Source organism: Balaenoptera musculus, chromosome 7 (genome assembly GCF_009873245.2).
Source record: "Balaenoptera musculus isolate JJ_BM4_2016_0621 chromosome 7, mBalMus1.pri.v3, whole genome shotgun sequence".
Lineage (NCBI taxonomy): Eukaryota > Metazoa > Chordata > Mammalia > Artiodactyla > Balaenopteridae > Balaenoptera > Balaenoptera musculus.
Window position 1 is genome coordinate 6,280,249 of NC_045791.1, and position 20,198 is coordinate 6,300,446.

The window sequence follows — 20,198 nt, forward strand, 5'->3', positions numbered from 1 at the left end:
CTCTACGTTAGTTGTTCTCAGAGTTGAGCATCACAGTCTTCTGGAGGGCAGGATGGTTGCGCCTGCTTGCAGAATTTTATGACTCAGGTATTTTGCATTTGTGCCTTTCTGATCAGTTTTAACTAGTTTCCATATGATGTCGATGCAGCCAGGGGACCCCATTTTGAGAATCACTGCTCTCTACGTCCTGTACCGTCTCCCACCTCTTACAGCCATACTGCTCCCCCTCTCAGCTCCCCTTAAACGCCAAACCTGTGTCGGCCGGCCCCTAGACCCACACTGCTCCTTCCTGGTATTTACAGAGGACATTATCTCACTTTCATGACCTTCTTATCAAATAACACCCCTTCAGCGAGATATTCTGGGACAGCACTGCCTGTCATTCTGGGCTCTGTTTTATTTCTTCCTTAGAGCGCTTAACACATTTGTTTACGGCCCACGTCTCTCTGTTCCAAGAGGCCAACGCCTTTGCTCTGTTCACTGTCCTGCCCCAGGGGCTAAAACAACAGTGCCTGGACGATCGTAACAGGTACTGAAAAAATACTTCACTGACTAGGAGAAAAAATGGGGAGAAAGGACCTGCACCCGGACACAATCAGCGGACCTCTCAGCTGCGGGATCAGACACCTACGCCTCCCCCGGGCGCCCAGAGGCGGGACTTCCTGTGCGGTGGCCGGAAGAACTTCCGGTGTGAACCGGAAGTCCTGCAGAGAGCCGTCGCTGGGGTGCCTCGGCGGCGCTGGCTGGTTGTTGCGGTCGCCGACATGGGCAAAAGGGACCGGGGGGACCGCGGTGAGACGTGGCGTGGGCGCGTTTCGGGGCTGCCTGCACCTGCCGTCCCTGTCATCCTGTGTGGTAGCTGCTCAGGGTTTCTCGGCGGCGGTCGACCCCAGAGTCGCTCGCCGTCGTCACCTACTGTCCCGACAGGCCGCTGGGCGGGGGTGCGACCCCTGACCTCCGGGCAGCCCTGCCTCCCGGGCTGGGTGGGCAGAGTTTGAGGGAGAGGACGCCCGCGGCGCGCAGTGGCTCTGGGCTCGGGGTGCTTGGCGCTGGGGAAGTCCGGCTGCAGCCAGGGTCCCCCGACCTGCGGCTAGTCGGTGCTGGGGGAACCCAAGGCTCCTGCGGGGCTCACTTCTGTGTCCGTGTCCGTATCTGCAGAGAAGAAGAAGTCCAAGAAGCGGCACTACGAGGATGAGGAAGACGATGAAGACGACGCCCCTGGGAACGACTCTCAGGAAGCGGTTCCCTCGGCGGCCGGGAAGCAGGTGGATGAGTCCGGCACCAAAGTGGATGAGTATGGAGCCAAGGACTACAGGCTGCAGATGCCGCTGAAGGGCGACCACACCTCCAGGCCCCTCTGGGTGGTAAGCACGCCCTCAGCCGGGGCGGGCCCAAGAGTGGGTGCGGCCCAGATAGGAACGCGGGATCGTGAGCTTCGCTTCAGAGCCCACTGGCAGCGAGCTTTCATTTTCATAGGCAGTTTGGAACAGCCGAGGTAGCAGTAAGCCTGCTCGCACACATGTGCTGGCTAGACGTGGGCTTCCTTCCTCTCTAACCCCTCCTTTTGCTCCCCTTTCCCTCTCCAATTCTGCCACATGTTTGGAAACAACTTTTATCTAAAGAATAAATGGCATTTATTATGTAACATTTTAATTCCCCATTTAAAAAAAACTAATGAGACATATATTTGCTAGGCAGCTTTTTTGCTCAACTTGAAGCAATTAATGTTCTCCATTCATTTGAAATCTAGCCAGAAGGACAGCCAGTAAGGTGGGCTTTTCCTGTGAAGAATCGTGAGAGGCAGCTACTGACTTTAGAAACCTTTTCTTCTGTTCTCTCTACTCCTTGTATCCGATTAAAGTAGCGGGACCCACAGTTGGCTGAAGATGTGCTTACAGAAATATTCCTGGTGTTGGCTAGCTTTAGATCACTTTCTGGGCAGCTTATCCTTTCTAGATAATGATGTGGGAAAGAGTCTAATCGTCTCTGCAACTCATTAGTTTCCTTGTCTGTCGTGTCCATTTGGTGTTTCGCAGGCTCCTGATGGCCACATCTTCTTAGAAGCCTTCTCTCCAGTTTACAAATATGCTCAAGACTTCCTGGTGGCTATTGCAGAGCCGGTGTGCCGACCAACTCACGTGCATGAGTACAAACTAACTGCCTACTCCCTGTACGCAGCTGTCAGCGTTGGGCTGCAAACTAGTGACATCACTGAGTACCTCAGGAAGCTCAGCAAGACGGGAGTCCCTGATGGAATTATTCAGTTTATTAAGGCAAGTGGGGGCTAAGGCTGGCTCTTTTGCCCTCCTTCTTAACGTAGTGATAGTGGGGACAGGTGCTGTACATTGTTACCCTGTAGCAGTCACGAAAATGCCATTCAGATCCAGTGTGGGGAGCATAGTAACCAATTACCCCAGCTGCTCCTCCTCTGGATCCAGCATTGTGTTTCGCTGAGGGCACACTTCCCACGAGCTGCTCTTAGTCAGTGGGTGCTCACACAGCGGGGTTACTAATTCAGGCCCATTCTGGCCCAGGTTATTTGGGAGTACAGCCCAAAGTGAACGGTGTTACGGACTGAATTGTGCCCCCTCCGGAATTCGTGTGTTGAGGACCTACCCCGTAATGTGATTGTATTTGGAGTAAGGATATAATTAAAGTTAAACGTGGTTATAAGAGTGAGGCCAATAGGATGAGTGTCCTTATAAGAAAAGACACCAGAAGGCTTGTGTGCTCTCTTTCTCTCTTCATTTGTACAAGGAAGAGGTAATGTGAGCATAGAGCAAGAAGGTAGCCCCCTAGAAGCTGGGAAGAGAACCTTCACTGGAAACGAAATGGCTGGCATCATGATCCTGGACTTCTAGAAATAAGTTTCTGTTGTTAAACAACTCAGTCTGTGGTGTTCTATATGGTAACCTGAGCAAGTTAGTACAGATGATAAACTCCATCTAAGTTTGAATACCTGCACGAGACCACTAGTCAACAACTTCCATTAGGAAAAGTCAAAAGGACTTCAAATTTTGAAGTGCATAGGGTTCTATGTGACGAGCACTTGAACCTGCTTGGGTTTGTTCTGAGAGATAGTGAATACCATTCAAAACAGGTGCACAGTGGCTTTCGTTGTCCTCGGCTGATCTACAGGGAGTTGGATTCAGACCCCCAGATCTGAAGTGGCAGAAGATGAGTGCCACAGGCATCCAGTACAGTAATGAAGCCAATCTCAGAGAAGCTGGCAGGAGCCCTGGAGAGAGTTCTCTTTTCTTCTGATGTGAAAGGGTGCCCTGGGAGAAGGGCTTGCACCATGTAGCATGAGCTATTTCAGTACCCTGGCTGTTCTCAGTCTTGGTTGGGAGCTGCCTGCGGGAATGTGGGTGTTGGTTAGTGCAGTGGTGGATGCAGAAGGGCAGCAGTGGAGGCGGCAGCAGTCTGAGATCTGAATTGTGACTTTTCGTGGCTACTGTACAATCTCTCCTGCATTCCATCCTAAAGATTTTTGGGAACCTGGAAGGATTTTCTACCATCAAGAGGCTTACATCTAGTTGGGGAGATAGGAACATTGGTGAGAAGGCCAGAGGCTTCACATTTAATTTACACAGCACACAATTAGTGGACACATAACTCTACCAGCTTTGTGCTGGGAGCTGTGGTGGTACTGGTACAGTGAGATGAACTCCTGGATTAGGATGGGGCTCTGGGAATGGAGAAGAAAGGGAAAGGGAAAATGAAAGAAAGATTTTAAGCAGCATATTTTAGATTAAGGGACGTGCATCAGAATTAGCCAGGCAAGAGGAAGGTTTTGCCCTCAAAAAGTAGGAGCTAATAGAAAAGCTCAATTTAGGCAGATCTGCCCCCTTTAGGATTGCACATTGGATTTTCCTAAAGTAAAATGAACTCTTCGCTTGGTTGATAGGTAGTAAGGTGTGCCCAGTAATGAACGTGTTCTGAGTGAGCCGCATATCGCTAATTTTGCCTGTATGGTGTTGTCACTTCTTGCAGTTATGTACTGTCAGCTATGGGAAAGTCAAGCTGGTCCTGAAGCACAACAGGTAAGGGGTTCTGTGACAGGCCTATCCAAGGCACGTTCACCCTCTGCATATCAGGTGGCAAGGAGCTAACACATGCGGACTGTCTGCTCTGCACTAACACCCACTCCCCCGAGTAAGGGGCTAAAAGGAATAAGTGAAGTGATGTGGCCAAAACCGGAAATTCATTCACTGACCACCGTATTCCCCTGAACAGTGGAGCTGGGGTTCAGATCCCTGCTAGTTTGTCTTCACAGTGGGGCTTTGCCTACAACCCTCGTGTGTTATGTCATGGCCAGTAGCTCATATCTCAGATTTGGCAAAGGGTTGGGGGAGAGTGAGCGTGGAGAGAGGCCTTAGGCCGCTGTCTCCAGACCATCTTATGAGTGAGCAATGGAACCTTCTGAAAATGGTGTACTGGTCAGTAGGCACCTCCTTCCTCCCCTCTTACAGGTACTTCGTTGAAAGTTCTCACCCTGATGTCATCCAGCATCTTCTCCAGGATCCCATGATCCGGGAGTGCCGCCTGAGGAACTCTGAGGGGGAGGCCACGGAGCTCATCACAGAGACTTTCACCAGCAAATCTGCCGTATGTGGCCTCCTGGGTCACCCCTGGGGGTGGACGCACTTAGGATTTTAGTTCTCTCAGGTGCTGTTAGTCCAGCATTTGCAGTCTGGTAGTCCGTGTTTTCTTGCAGCTTTGTTGCTTGGTGACAGTAGGGTTAAGTGTTTTGTGCAAGTCCAGATCCTGCCTTTCTCTTTCAGATCGCTAAGAGTGCTGAAGGCAGCGGTGGGCCGTCCACTTCCCGGGTGACAGATCCACAGGGTAGATCTGACATCCCCACGGACCTGTTTGACTTTTATGAACAAATGGACAAGGATGAGGAGGAAGAAGAAGAGACACAGACCGTATCTTTTGAAGTCAAGCAGGTTAGTGAACGTACCCCTCCTGGTTGCTTCTCTAAGCCGGTGTCAGAAGCTGGTTCAGCCCTTCCTGGACTGTCTGTAACCTGTGTGAGAGGAAGGAATCCCCATCTGTCCCCAAATTTTGGTGCCTGTGCACTGCAGCACCATTCTTCCTGATGGACTTAGATCTCAGTGTCCTGTTCTTCAGGCTGGTGGGTCAGTGTTCACAGGTTCCTGGGGAGATGTGAGAAACAGTGCCTGGCGGGCATTTTTGGTGGTTGATTGGATTTAATTTTGTCCATGTCCTTAGTTTGGGGCCCTTAGTCTATGCTTTAAGCTGGCTGTCATCAAGCAAGATCTGAAATTTAAAAGTCTAGCTAACCTTTTTTTTTTTTTTTTTCTTTAAATCATTAGGCTCCTTAGAATGTGTGCTGTTTGTGAGCACACTTTGGAGTTAACAAGATTATAAAACCTTCATGCTCACTTTCCAGGAAATGATTGAGGAACTCCAGAAACGTTGCATCCACCTGGAGTACCCTCTGTTGGCAGAATACGACTTCCGGAATGATTCTGTCAACCCTGACATCAACATTGACCTGAAACCCACAGCTGTCCTTAGACCTTATCAGGAGAAGAGCTTGCGGAAGATGTTTGGGAATGGGCGCGCACGTTCCGGGGTCATCGTCCTTCCTTGTGGTGAGTGGCGTCTGAGTGAAGAAGATGGCTAGGCTGCTCTGTCCGGACCTGCCTTACGCCCTCCCTGAGGGCCTTTCTCTAAATCCCACCTGGTCAGGGAACAGCCAGTGTCACAGGGCTCCCTGATTCATGACTTGACAAATACTTGCGTGCTTGCTCTGTGCAGGGCCCTGACCTCCACGCTGGGCATGTAGTGGTGGATAGAACAACACTCCTGACCTCATGGAGCTCATTGTGGTGGGGGAGCTCAGACAGTAAACCACTCAGCTAGGCAGTGTATAAAGTCTTGGGCAGTGAGGAAGGGTGGTGCTGTGGGAAAGGGCTGGTTTACATCCTGGGGTTAGAGTTCCTCACAGTCAGTCTTGTAAGTTACGTGTATTTGGAGGCTCCCTAGCACAGAAACTTTGTTTGGTCCTGGACTGCTTATTACAGTGTGCACATCCAAGAAGGGGCTGTGGCAGCCCCCTTGGCGCCTGTCTAATGTCATTTGTCCTAAGTCGTGTCAGGTCTGGCCTGGGTTCTTGGCCAGAGGTCACAGTAGACTCAGCTGGTGGCCTACCCCACACTCAAGAAGGCAGACCCTCTGGGGGAGGGGCAGGCACCTTCAGATTTTTTTTTTTTTTTTTTAAAGCCTCATGGGTTATTTTGATGCACACCCCTGGTCAAGGAAGAATTGCTGTTTCAAGGAATAGCTTGATTTTTAATCTTGATCTTCACGTGGTAGGTGGTAGTAAACTCAGAAGCCCCTGGAGTTTCACCTTCCTCTGTCTTTGCCAGTAGCAGCGTACGTACCGCATTCCCAAGTGCTCAGCCCAGTTTGTTGCGTCATCATGGTAGCCGTCTTTTACTGAGTCCCTCCTGAGGTAGTCTGGGTGTTGGGCACACTGTACCCCAGCAGCACCGCTGTCCCAGGGCCTTGGGCGACCTACACCTCAGCTTTAGTTTTCCCGTGTTTAAAATGGCAGTAATAGGAGTATCTCTTACCTATGGTTTATTTTGACAAATGTTGTTTTTCAACATTTAAATGAGATGTGTGTACAGTGCTTTAATAGGGCCTGGCACTTGTGTCTTTTAATTCTCACGTTTGTGTGTGGAGTGTGCGTGCCTCCTTTTTCTAAAGAAGGAAACAGGTTTGGAGCAGTAAGCACCTCAACAGTGTCAGCCGTGAGGATCGTTACAAATGATTTTGGCCAGCTTGGTGGGCTGACAAGTCCTCCCGTCTGTCCCTGTCCCTCATTTCATCCCGGCCTTGCGTAGGACTGCCCTTTGGTTTCTCATAGGTGCTGGGAAGTCCCTGGTTGGCGTGACAGCTGCGTGCACAGTCAGAAAGCGCTGTCTGGTGCTGGGCAACTCAGCTGTGTCTGTGGAGCAGTGGAAAGCCCAGTTCAAGATGTGGTCCACCATCGACGACAGCCAGATCTGCCGCTTTACCTCCGACGCCAAGGACAAGCCCATAGGCTGCTCCATTGCCATCAGCACCTACTCCATGTTGGGCCACACCACCAAAAGGTCCTGGGAGGCCGAGCGGGTGATGGAGTGGCTCAAAACTCAGGAGTGGGGTCTCATGATCCTGGACGAAGTACACACCATACCAGGTAAGCCGGCTGAGAGCTGGGATGCCCACTCATCGTATAGACAGATTGATTTCCATGAGCGTGGGTGGGTGGGGTGGGGAGGGGCTTAGTGGTAGGTGGGTGTACACACTGGCAGCTTCCTTAATCACTGGCCCAGAGTAGTCATCTAGAAAGTGATATTTTCTTCCGTCCTCCCTCTCAACTGTTGCACTTCAGCTTACCCTTAACCCATTTTTTTTCTTTATGGTCCTGCAGAAACTAGACTGGGAGCACAAAAAAGTCCTTGCGATATTTGTTTTATTTGAGGACTAAAGTATTGTTCCTTAATGTGTTATAGAGGTCCAAGTATTGCAGGCAGTCCTTTTAAATAGCCATACTGACATAATTTATAAGCTGTAAAATCTACCCAGCGTGAGTATACGATTCAGGATTTTTAGTAAAACGGAGTTTGTGCGACCGTCACCGTGACCCAGTTTTAGAACATCGTCCTCATACTCACTTGCTGTCAGTGTTTTCATCCGTAGCCGCAGGCAGTCACTGAATTGCTTTCTGTTTCTAGAGACGTGCCTTTTCTGGAAATATATTCACAGAATCACATAATATGTATTTTCTTTTGTCTGACTTCTTTCACTTCACACAGTGGTTTACCCACGTTGTAATACGTACCGATGCTGTGTTCCTTTTATTACTGGATAGCATTCCAGGCAAACCTTTCTTGATAAAACAAGTTAATGGGTAGCCCTGATCAATTAAGAAGTGTAAATTAGAGATTACTCTGAAGTAAATGGAATCAGAGGCATTTTCCCATAGAGTATTCAAAACATTGTCAAAAGGGCCTTTCTGTCTGTTTTTTCCTGTGTAATGAGAGCTCCTCCAACACCTCTGGATGTCTGAAAACACCGAGAGATGTTCACAGCAAGCCAGGTAGGGATGAGAGGGGTCTCTCGGGTAGAAGGAAGCAGTCCTGAGGTGGGGAAGTAGTACTTGCATGGCCTGACAATATTGTAGCCCTGCGGCTGGAGGGGAACGTGGAGGAGAGCAGTCAAAGCTGAGGTCGGAGAGGTGTCAGAGCCAATCCTGTAGGACCTGAAGGAGGTCTTTGGCTTGCACTCTGGGTGAGAAGCCATTTGAGGGATTTGAGCCGAGGGTGACATTATTTGACTTAATGTTATAAAAATATCACCCTGGCTGCTGTGCTGAGAAGAGACTGCAGGAAGCAAGGGTGGAGAGCAGCTAAGTAGGTTAGTTGGTGGAATCCCAACATGAGGCTTGGACCAGTAAGAATAAAGGTAAACTGATTCTGGTTATGTGGTGAAGGTTAGGTGGGCTGGTTAGATGTGGTTCTGAAAGAAAGAGAAATCAAGGATGACTGTCAGCTTTTGGCTTGAGCCATCAGAAGGGTGGAGTGGATGTGGAGATGGGGAAGACTCTAGAAGGAGCAGGTTTGGAGAGATAAGACCGGGAGTTAGGCTTTAGACATGTTAATTTGATTGCTGTTACAGTCAGGCAAAGGCAGAAATGTTAGAAAACAGGCAAAAGACATGAATAGATTTTCACTCAAGAGAGTGTACAGATGCCAATAAACATTTGAAAGATGTTCTGCAGCATTAGTCCCCAGGGAAATGCAGGTTAAAGCCACGATGAGATGCCACTACAGACCTATTAGAGTGGCTAAAATAAAAAATATTGACAGTACCAAGTACTGACAAGAGTGCAGATCAACTGGAACTGTCATACGTGGCCAGAGGACTTGCAAAATATGCAGTCACTCTGGGGAGGTTTGACAGTTTATTAGAAAACTACCATATAGACCCAGCAGTCCCACCCTGGGCATCTCTCTTAGACAAATGAAAACTTAGGTTCACACAAAAACCTGTGCATGAATGTTTATAGCAGCAGCTCTGGTCGTAATCTCCGAAACCTAGAAAACAGCGGAAAAACCTGTCAGTGAGTGGCTGGATGGACCAGCCATTGAAGCTGGCACCTCAACCGCTGGGACGCTCCGTGGCAAGCAGTCTCAGAGGCTTCGTGCTGAGTGAAATCGGCCAGTCCCAGGAGCTTACAGAGTGTGTGATGCCTTTCGTAGGACATTCTTGAAAAGACAAATCTGTAGTGACGGAGAACGGATCGGTGGGTGCCGGGGTGGGGCGGGGAGGGTACGACTGTACAGGGAGAGCACGAGGCAGCTTTGGGGGTCGTGGATTGGTTCGTCTCCTGAGTATGATTATGGTGGTGGTTACAGAGTCTGCACCTGTGTTAACATGTGTAGAACCACTCTCACCCCCCCACCCTCAGAAGAAGTTCAGTTTACTGTGTGATATTTAAAAACTAAACCAAGAGGAAAAAAAAAAAACTTTAAGGAGAGGGTGGGTATTGGGTCTGATTGGATTGGGAATTGGTGATCTAGAGAAACATCTTTTATAAAAGACTTTGGAATTGCTTTGTAGCAGTTTAGTTGAAGGCTGTGTTTGAAGCGTGGGGATGTTTGAGGCCTTCTGCCGGAGGATATATTTAGCATACGTTGATGTTCCTCTTTAACTTGGGCCCCGGGTCTCAGAGGGTGGCAGCCAGGCTTGGGGTTGGTTATCTGGTGATGAGGATATAGACGTGTACCCCACACGGTTCACCAGGTGTGTCTGTCTCTCCTCTGGTTCATTGGAGCAGTTTGCCTCTGTTTAGGTAGAAGAGTGAAACCAAACTGTTCTAAAGGATTTTGCGTTCAGGCCTTATAAGCCCTGTGGCCATGCTCACTGGGCCAGAGAGCAGATGTTAAATAGGGAATTCTGGCAAATCAGAGTAAGATTCTGCCATAAGCATTTACCACTTGGACTAGGTAGAATGGTAAATCTTTGAGATTTATCTCAGAAGATAAAGCTTGTTGTGTTCTTTTATAGATCTTCCAAAAGGAGCCCTATTAAGTCATTATATTAATAAGAAATTCTTATTACAGTACTTGCATATATTAAGTGTTTCCTGCATGCAAGGCACTGTGCCACTTTCATTATTTTAACAACTATTTATTGAGAACCCATTAAGTACCAGGCACTCTGCTTGGCACTGGAGACAAAGTGGGAGAGACAGTCAGAATCACGCAAATAAATGTCAAATAACAACCGCGACATAATGTCCAGTGAAACAAGCCGCACATGCAAAGTACGTACTGTGATCCCATTTATGTGAACTTCAGACCGGAGGCAGACCTCCTCTCTGATGCCTGAACTTGGATCGGGGTTCCCTTGAGGGAGAGTGCTGGTGTTGACCAGAGGGGTCAGAGGCGAGACTCCTGGGTGCTGAGAATGCTCCCACCCTCGTCTGGGTGGTTCCAGAGGTACATACCTGTGTAAAAATTCATGGAGCCGTGCACGTCATTGTACGTGAGCTCTTCCCCCGTGACAGCTGTTATGGCTGTGAGAGAACGTAGCAGTGGGACGTGACTCGTTTGCAGGGCCGATGCCTCGGGGAAGGCTTGTTTCTGGCTGCAGAGTGTTCAGGCAGGGTCCCCGCGTGGTGCTCCCCTCGGGTTGATGCAGTCCCCGGGCCGCCCCAGTGCTGCCTCCCTGGAGCCCACAGTAGCTTGGGGTCTCCACTGCCTTGGCTGCCATGTCCTTCTGATGTGGGGAACCTGGTCTGGGGTCCTTGGCTGCCCTTTTTTGGAGCCGGTACAGTCCTTGGACATAAGCCTGACCCTGGGTTTTTGTTTGTTTATTTTCCAGGGGTCTGTGCAAGCTGTGTTAGGCTTCAGTGTGTGAAACTGTGAGACCTGGGCACTTACTGGGGTTAGACAGCCCTTTGTTATTTTACTGTTCTTATGTTTTTGGTTTGCATTTTGGTGACGTCTGCCCTTCTTTCCCTTGGATTGTTAGGTCTATTTCTTTTTTTTTTTTTTTTTAATCTGGCCGTGCCACGGCGGCTTGTGGATCTTAGTTCCCTGACCAGGGATTGAACCCCAGCCCTTGGCCGTGAAAGCATGGGGTCCTAACCACTGGACAGCCAGGGAATTCCCAGGTCTATTTCTGAAGTATCCCTAACCTTGCCTTTAATTGGATATAAGATAAGCATGACTTCAACATTTTTACTTTCCTTCATAGTGTTAGAGTTTTTAAAAGGTGAGCCTGTGAAACCCGTAAATTGAGTTTTAAAAATGAATATCTTGTACCCTTTTAGTGTTTATTTAATTTAATTTGATACCTCAGAAAGAATGATAACATTTAAGCGAAAGGAAGGCAAAGGACGTTGCTGGTTGACCAGAATGAATGTAATTGGAAGAGTGCAGAGAGGGACGTTTCCTAAGGTGGGAGAGGTGCCTGGGGTTTCATCTCTCCCTCGTTTCTTCCTGGTTTCTGGGAGGGTGGTGGGAAGTGGAGCTCCTTTCATTCCTCTGGTCCTCCAGATACCCAACCATCTTCCTGGTAACCGAGGTACAGGCCTCAGGGTGAAAAAATTCCTTGCGTGATTCAGAGCTCAGTGGCATTTTAAGTGTGGCTCATGTTTCAGATTGCCGTTTGTGCCCCTGATAGCCGAGCTGTGGTGAGGGGAGTGCTGGGGCTCCCTAGCCTGGGGCTTCCTCCAGGTCATCTCCCCCTCTTGTTCTCCTTTTCACCCTTCTTTTGGACAGGTCTGAAAGTGGAGATTAAGCATTCGCACCTAATCATTCTTGTCTAGACCCAGGTCCCTGTGATCCAGAAGCCCGGGGTCAGCCGTGCAGTGTCCCGGGCCAGTATTAGGTCGAGGCTGTCTTTGGTACTTTGAGCATTTAAAAAAGTGACAGCGTGAATGCGCTGATTGTTTCCCCAGCCAAGATGTTCCGACGGGTGCTCACCATCGTGCAGGCCCACTGCAAACTGGGCTTGACCGCAACCCTCGTCCGGGAAGATGACAAAATTGTCGACTTAAATTTTCTGATTGGGCCCAAGCTCTATGAAGCCAACTGGATGGAGCTGCAGAACAACGGCTACATCGCCAAAGTCCAGTGCGCGGAGGTAGCTGTCCCCTTCCTGGCATGGTCCCTGGGGGAGGGAAGTGGATCAGGTCGATTCCTCGTGGGCAGATACACAGGTCAGGACCTGAGCAAAAGCGCTGCTGCCTCGTGCAGTACCCGCAGCCCCCCGTGGGGTGGGCAGTCTCCCGCGATTTCACAGATGCGCGAAGCAGAATCACTTGTCCACGGGCACACAGGAAGTGGTCAGGTCAGGAGGCTAATCCAGGCTGGCGCGGCTTTTCGTCCTCCTTTCTGGGAGTGAGCACCTCAGGGTACTCCTGCCCACCCTCACGCCGGAGGGATTCTTGCTGGTCCCGCGTGGGCAGCCCACAGGCCACCCCTGGTACCAAAGCCCGTTGGTTTTGATGCCCCCAGAAGGCACATGTGGCCTTGATTATTTTATTTCTAAGAACCCATTTTCCCCATATTCTGTGATGAATACCTGCACAGGTATGTGTTTAAAATACATGTTCAAAGAAAGGTAAGTCTTCTCAGAAGGAACAGCAACAGAAATCCTTTCTGGCACCTTAAAATGACTGTCGCTCAGTGGCTAGAGTAGGGTGGGCTGTGTCCTCAGAGTGCAGACATGGGCCTGTCGGGTGAAGGTGAGTGTGAGGAAGCTGTGCAGGCGGACTTGCTCTGTCAAGAAGCTTCCGTACCCTTCGGTTACATCTTCGTAATCAGCACCCACCTTGCACGCAGCGTTGCCAGGGTAACGGCTGTCTTGGAGCTTAGGTTTGTCGTCTTCTTGCTTTTCTTTATTATTGTACTTCCTATGTATAAATCCCTAAACATTCATTGTTTAGCTTTGCCTTTTAAAAAGATCTTTATGTATATGCAGGTAGAATCAGGTTATATGTGTTCTTGTATGACTTCTGTCTTTTGCTTAGTATTTTTTTCTTTGCATAATGCATTTTTTTAACGATACATATAGCTGTAGTTTATTCCTTTTAATTCCTTTGTAGTATTCCATTGGACAAATATACCACAGTTTGATAGCTAATGGAATATTACACAGAAGTAAAAATAAACTCTTTTCTAACGTCGACAGATGTTTGGGTTGCTAAGTTGTTTTTTTTCACAACCTTGTCGAGGTGTAGTTTATGTTCCATAACATTCACCTGTTGTGAGTAAGTAGTGTGGTTTATAACGTTTGTGATTTTAGTAAATGTAAAGAGTTGTGCAGCTGTGCCCCCAATCCAGTTTTAGGGCATTTCCCGCATCCGCGAAAGTCCCCTTGTGCCCGTCAGCAAGGCCCTGCTTCTAGTCCCAGCCCTAGGCGGGCACTGGCTCTAAATTTGGAGCTTGGTTTTTTTGTTGTTATGACAGTATTGCTGCGTGTATGTTTTGTCCCTGTTTCCTGTGTCAGACGTTTTCTAAAGCAGTGTTCACACGGGACTGTGACCACGTAGTAGATGGTGACATCACTTTGGTGCGTCATCACCAGGATAAAATAGAGTCTGCCAGAATGCATCATATGTATTAAAGGTATATATTGTTTCCTGAGACTGTGTTGGTGTGTGGGAATGTTTGGTTTATGACATAAACTGGCCCAAGGTTGAAGGCCACTGCTCTGGCAGGTGCACCTAGAAGTCGCATTGCTGGGTCAGAGGCTCTCCGGATGCTCACTTCACTAGTCACGTGGAAAACTCTGTTTCCCAAAGTGGTTGCACCAGTTAACGCTCTCGTCCAGGGTGAGTGAGCTAGCTCCACATCTCCGGCACCTAATATGGAAATGTCTTCTTTTAATTTTTGCAGACCTGATAAGTGTGAAATGGTATCTTTTTATGGTCTTAGTTTGTGTTTTCCTGTTTACTGATGACGTTGAGTATCTTTTCATACGTTCATTGGCCACTTGTGTTTCATATTCTGGGAAATGCATGATTTTAAAGATTTTACTGTGAAAAAAGAATTGCTTTGGTTATGAAGAGGTAGAAATTCTAAAGGGGTCATAATAGGATATGTCCCAGAGAGAATCAGAAAAGGTAATGACAGCAAAACTTAGATTTGAGCTCAGCACAGAGTTTGACACATAGCCATGTCAGCTAATTCTGCAGTGGTGGCAGCACGAAGAAGTGGTCTGTGACGATCACACAGAAGTGGCGCTGGTCGCAAGCAAAAGCTCAGTCTGCCAGTGTAGGCTATGGCTTGTTCCAGTGCAAAGCTGCTGGAGGGTCGTTTTTGTCTGTACACAGCCTTGAGACCTTTAGTCATGGCACTTCAGTGTACTTGCCCGAGATTCCTTTAGTTTGTCAACAGCCAAGCACAGGGCTTAGCAGAGAGGAGGCCCTCAGGAATGTTACTGTCATTCTTATTTGGATGCTCAAATTGTCTCAGATGTGACCAGTGGGACTACTTTCAAGCTAGTTTCTATGACCATTTGACATGTTCCCATCAGACTTTGAGCACTTCCTTGCTTTCTGGCACAGTAAGATATTTCCGGCTCATCTGGTACTTTCCCTGCCCTGGCCCTGGAATCAGCCATTTCTCCGTGGAGCCCTTTTAGCAGAGAATGTAATTTAAAGCCAAGATCTGGGTGCTGGTGTGTTCCTTACTCCTGGGATGTCATTGCTAGGCTAACCCAACAGACAGAGCTGGCAAGTGTGTGTGCAGTTCTCTGTAGCAGTGCTGTGTGTGGGCTGTGTGTGGAGGTGTGATCTAAATGGGAGGGATTGTTTACACCACTGGTTGGGAATCTGGTTTCCTTCACTTGGAGCTGGTGTGAGAATAATTCCCTGGATATTGATGCATTTTAAAATCTCATTTATTAACATGTGAGAGTATCCTGGTTCAACATTGGGTATTAGGTTTTGTTTTGTGGTGTGTGTGTGTGTGTGTGTGTGTGTTTACAATATTATTGAGATATAATTCACATACCATTGGTTTTGTCTTGATTTGTTTTAAAGCTAATTTGCTAAAGTTCCCAGTTGTATGATGCTTAAACTTGCATACTGACCCCTGATTCTTATTGTATCACAGGTGTGGTGCCCGATGTCTCCTGAGTTTTACCGGGAGTATGTGGCAATCAAAACCAAGAAACGAATCTTGCTGTACACCATGAACCCCAACAAATTCAGAGCTTGCCAGTTTCTGATCAAGTTTCATGAAAGGAGGAATGACAAGATTATTGTTTTTGCTGACAACGTGTTTGCTCTGAAGGAATATGCCATTCGACTGAACAAGTAAGAACTGGAAAGTTAGAGTAGCCTCCAAAGCCAGTTTAACTTCCCCATGTGAGAGTATAGAAGGTGCCTGTTTTTTTCTCGAAGCTCTCAGGAACTTCTTAGTATCTAAAGGTCTAGTTTCGTGGTCCCAGGGAGCAGGTGAGACAGAGGAGCAGGTGGTCAGAATCATTGGTTAGAGTGTATGGGAAAGGGGGCCTGGTCACTGAGCTGAGGGAGCAGGGGCTAGAGTTGTGCTGATTTGGAGCTGGGCTCCAAAGGTGGGCACGGGTTGGCATCTGCAGTTTCAGGCTGAGTGGGTACTCTGGCCAGAGATGAGATCAGACTGTATTTGGTCAGGGGCCAGGAAGGCAAGGCAGACTGGGACAGCATCCCAGGTGTGGCCCAGCGTCTAGAAAGAGCTTCTTAGGAAACACCGACCAGGGTCCTCCTAAGCCTACAACCCCACCCAGATACAGTGTTTAAAACCTGGCTATTGAAAATTTCCTGCCAAGTAAGGAGGAAGAGGCCGGTGCTTCTGTGCACAGTGATGCAGGGCTTCCGGTGCTGCGAGTGGAGCAGAAGGCAAGGTCCTCTGAGAAGATAAGCTTCGTTCGTTATGAGGGGGGGAGGGATGCAGAGGGAAGGATGGATACAGAGCAGTTTCTCTTCACAAACTGACTTAATCACCACCTCAGCCATATGAGGTCATTGTACTGTTCTCATCTTACAGATGAGAAAACTGAGACACAGAAGGATTAAGTTACTGAAATTCCTAAAATCATACCTTTTTTTTTTTAAGCATCTTTATTGGAGTATAATTGCCTTACAATGGTGTGTTAGTTTCTCCTGTATAACAAAGTGAATCAGCTATACATATACATATATACCCGTATCTCCTCCCTCTTGTGTCTCCCTCCCACCCTCCCTATCCCACCCCTCTAGGTGGTCACAAAGCACCGAGCTGATCTCCCTGTGCTATGTGGCTGCTTCCCACCAGCTATCTATTTTACATTTGCTAGTGTATATATGTCCATGACGCGCTCTTACTTCGTCCCAGCTTACCCTTCCCCCCTCCCCATGTCCTCAGTCCATTCTCTATGTCTGCATCTTTATTCCTGTCCTCCCCCTAGGTTCTTCAGAACCATTTTTTTTTAGATTCCATATATATGTGTTAGCATACGGTATTTGTTTTTCTCTTTCTGACTTCATTCTGTATGACAGATTCTGGGTCCATCCACCTTGCTACAAGTAACTCAATTTCGTTTCTTTTTATGGCTGAGTAATATTCCATTGTATATATGTGCCACATCTTTATCCATGCATCTGTCGATGGACACTTAGGTTGCATCCATGTCCTGGCTCTTCTAAGTAGAGCTGCAATGAACATTGTGGTACGTGACTCTTTTTGACTTACGGTTTTCTTAGGGTATATGCCCAGTAGTGGGATTGCTGGGTCGTATGGTAGTTCTATTTTTAGTTTTTTAAGGAACCTCCATACTGTTCTCCATAGTGGCTGTATCAATTTACATTCCCATCAATGGTGCAAGAGGGTTCCCTTTCCTCCACACCCTCTCCAGCATTTATTGTTTGTAGATTTTTTGATGATGGCCATTCTGACTGGTGTAAGGTGATACCTCATTGTACTTTTGATTTGCATTTCTCTAATGATTAGTGATGTTGAGCATCCTTTCATGTGTTTGTTGGCAATCTGTATATCTTCTTTGAAGAAATGTCTGTTTAGGTCTTCTGCCCATTTTTGGATTGGGTTGTTTGATTTTTTGATATTGAGCTGCATGAGCTACCTGTAAATTTTGGAGCTTAATCCTTTGTCAGTTGCTTCATTTGCAAATATTTTCTCCCATTCTGAGGGTTGTCTTTTTGTCTTGTTTATATTTTCCTTTGCTGTGCAAAAGCTTTTAGGTTTCATTGGGTCCCATTTGTTTATTTTTGTTTTTATTTCCATTTCTCTAGGAGGTGGGTCAAAAAGGATCTTGCTGTGATTTAGGTCATAGAGTGTTCTGCCTATGTTTTCCTCTAAGACTTTTATAGTGTCTGGCCTTACATTTAGGTCTTTAATCCTAAATGTGAGTTTATTTTTGTATATGGTGTTAGGGAGTGTTCTAATTTCATTCTTTTAAATGTAGCTGTCCAGTTTTCCCAGCACCACTTACTGAAGAGATTGTCCTTTCTCCATTGTATATTCTTGCCTCCTTTATCAAAGATAAGGTGACCATATGTGCCTGGGTTTATCTCTGGCCTTTCTATCCTGTTCCATTGATCTATATTTCTGTTTTTGTGCCAGTACCATACTGTCTTGATTACTGTAGCTTTGTAGTATAATCTGAAGTCAGGGAGTCTGATTCCTCCAGCTCCATTTTGCTTTCTCAAGATTGCTTTTGCTATTCGGGGTCTTTTGTGTTTCCATACAAATTGTGAAGTTTTTTGTTCTGTTCTGTGAAAAATGCCATTGGTAGTTTGGTAGGGATTGTATTGAATCTGTAGATTGTTTTGGGTAGGATAGTCATTTTCACAATGTTGATTCTTCCAATCCAAGAACATGGTATATCTCTCCATCAGTTTGTATCATCTTTAATTTCTTTCATCATTGTCTTATAGTTTTCTGCATACAGGTCTTTTGTCTCCTTATGTAGGGTTTATTCCTAGGTATTTTATTCATTTTGTTGCAATGGTAAATGAGAGTGTTTCCTTAATTTCTCTTCCAGATTTTTCATCATTAGTGTATAGGAATGCAAGAGATTTCTGTGCATTAATTTTGTATCCTGCTACTTTACCAAATTCATTGATTAGCTCTAGTATTTTTCTGGTAGCATCTTTAGGATTCTCTATGTATAGTATCATGTCATCTGCAAACAGTGACAGCTTTACTTCTTCTTTTCTGCCTTGGATTCCTTTTATTTCTTTTTCTTCTCTGATTGCTGTGGCTAAGACTTCCAGAACTATGTTGAATAATAGCGGTGAGAGTGGACAACCTTGTCTTGCTCCTGATCTTAGAGGAAATGGTTTCAGTTTTTCACCATTGAGAATGATGTTGGCTGTGGGTTTGTCATATATGGCCTTTATTATGTTGAGGTAGGTTCCCTATATGCCTGCTTTCTGGAGGGTTTTTATCATAAATGGGTGTTGAATTTTGTCAAAATTTTTTTCTGCATCTATTGTGATGATCAAATGGTTTTTATCCTTCAGTTTGTTAATATGGTGTGTCACATTGATTGATTTGCGTATATTGAAGAATCCTTGCATTCCTGGGATAAACCCTACTTAATCAGGGTGTATGATCCTTTTAATGTGCTGTTGGATTCTGTTTGCTAGTATTTTGTTGAGGATTTTTGCATCAATGTTCATCAGTGATATTGGCCTGTAGTTTTCTTTCTTTGTGACATCTTTGTCTGGTTTTGGTATCAGGGTGATGGTGGCCTTGTCAAATGAGTTTGTGCGTGTTCCTCCCTCTGCTGTACTTTGGAAGAGTTTGAGAAGGATAGGTGTTAGCTCTTCTCTAAATGTTTGACAGAATTCGCCTGTGAAGCCATCTGGTCCTGGGCTTTTGTTTCTTGGAAGATTTTTAATCACAGTTTCAATTTCAGTGCTTGTGATTAGTCTGTTTATATTTTCTATTTCTTCCTGGTTCAGTCTCAGAAGGTTGTGCTTCTCTAAGGATTTGTCCATTTCTTCCAGGTTGTCCATTTTATTGGCATATAGTTGCTTATAGTAATCTCTCATGATCCTTTGTATTTCTGCAGTGTCAGTTGTTATTTCTCCTTTTTCATTTCTGATTCTGTTGATTTGAGTCTTCTCCCTTTTCTTCTGGATGAGTCTGGCTAATGGTTTATCAATTTTGTTTATCTTCTCAAAGAACCAGTTTTAGTTTTACTGATCTTTGCCATTGTTTCCTTCATTTCTTTTTCATTTATTTATGGTCTGATCTTTATGATTTTTTTCCTTCTGCTAACAATGGGATTTTTTTGTTCTTCTTTCTCTAATTGCTTTAGGTGTAAGTTTAGGTTGTTTGAGATGTTTCTTGTTTCTTGAGGTAGGACTGTATTGCTGTAAACTTCCCTCTTGGAACTGCCTTTGCTCCATCCCATAGGTTTTGGGTCATTGTGTTTTGTTATTTGTTTCTAGGTATTTTTTGATTTCCCCTTTGACTTCTTCAGTGATCTCTTGGTTATTTAGTAGTGTATTGTTTAGCCTCCATGTGTTTGTATTTTCTACATTTTCCTGTAATTGATATCTAGTCTCATAGCGTTGTGGTCAGAAAAGATACTTGATATGATTTCAATTTTCTTAAATTTCCCAAGGCTTGATTTGTGTCCCAAGATATGATCTATCCTGGAGAATGTTCCATGAGCACTTGAGAAGAAAGTGTATTGTGTGGTTTTTGGATGGAATGTCCTATAAATATCAATTAAGTCCATCTTGTTTAATGTATCATTTAAAGCTTGTGTTTCCTTATTTATTTTCATTTTGGATGCTCTGTCCATTGGTGAAAGTGGGGTGTTAAAGTCCCCTACTATGATTGTGTTACTGTTGATTTCCCCTTTTATGGTCATTAGCATTTGCTGTATGTATTGAGGTGCTTCTATGTTGGGTGCGTAAATATTTACAGTTGTTATATCTTCTTCTTGGATTGATCCCTTGATCATTCTGTAGTGTCCTTCTTTGTCTCTTGTAATAGTCTTAATTTTAAAGTCTATTTTGTATGATATGAGAATTGCTGCTCCAGCTTTCTTTTGATTTCCATTTGCATGGAATATCTTTTTCCATCCCCTCACTTTCAGTCTGTATGTGTCCCTAGGTCTGAAGTGGGTCTCTTGTAGACAGCATATATACGTGTTTTGTTTTT

At 46.1% G+C, this 20,198-nt stretch overlaps 1 protein-coding gene across 3 annotated transcripts in view; it reads left to right on the top strand.

Annotated features, from left to right (window-relative positions):
* The first annotated feature begins 701 nt into the window (after nt 1-701).
* ERCC3 (ERCC excision repair 3, TFIIH core complex helicase subunit) overlaps nt 702-20,198 on the top strand; it is a 37,554-nt gene continuing 18,057 nt past the window's right edge. For all 3 annotated transcript variants that reach the window (XR_005020683.1, XM_036858702.1, XM_036858703.1), the window contains exons 1-10: nt 702-792; nt 1,159-1,364; nt 2,037-2,273; nt 3,994-4,043; nt 4,473-4,608; nt 4,785-4,949; nt 5,417-5,621; nt 6,902-7,216; nt 11,990-12,174; nt 15,153-15,355. Coding sequence is in view for 2 of the 3 variants with exons in the window: in XM_036858702.1 (XP_036714597.1) it covers nt 765-792; nt 1,159-1,364; nt 2,037-2,273; nt 3,994-4,043; nt 4,473-4,608; nt 4,785-4,949; nt 5,417-5,621; nt 6,902-7,216; nt 11,990-12,174; nt 15,153-15,355 (1,730 nt within the window). In the remaining variant the exon portion in view is untranslated. The remainder of the gene's footprint in view (nt 793-1,158; nt 1,365-2,036; nt 2,274-3,993; nt 4,044-4,472; nt 4,609-4,784; nt 4,950-5,416; nt 5,622-6,901; nt 7,217-11,989; nt 12,175-15,152; nt 15,356-20,198) is intronic.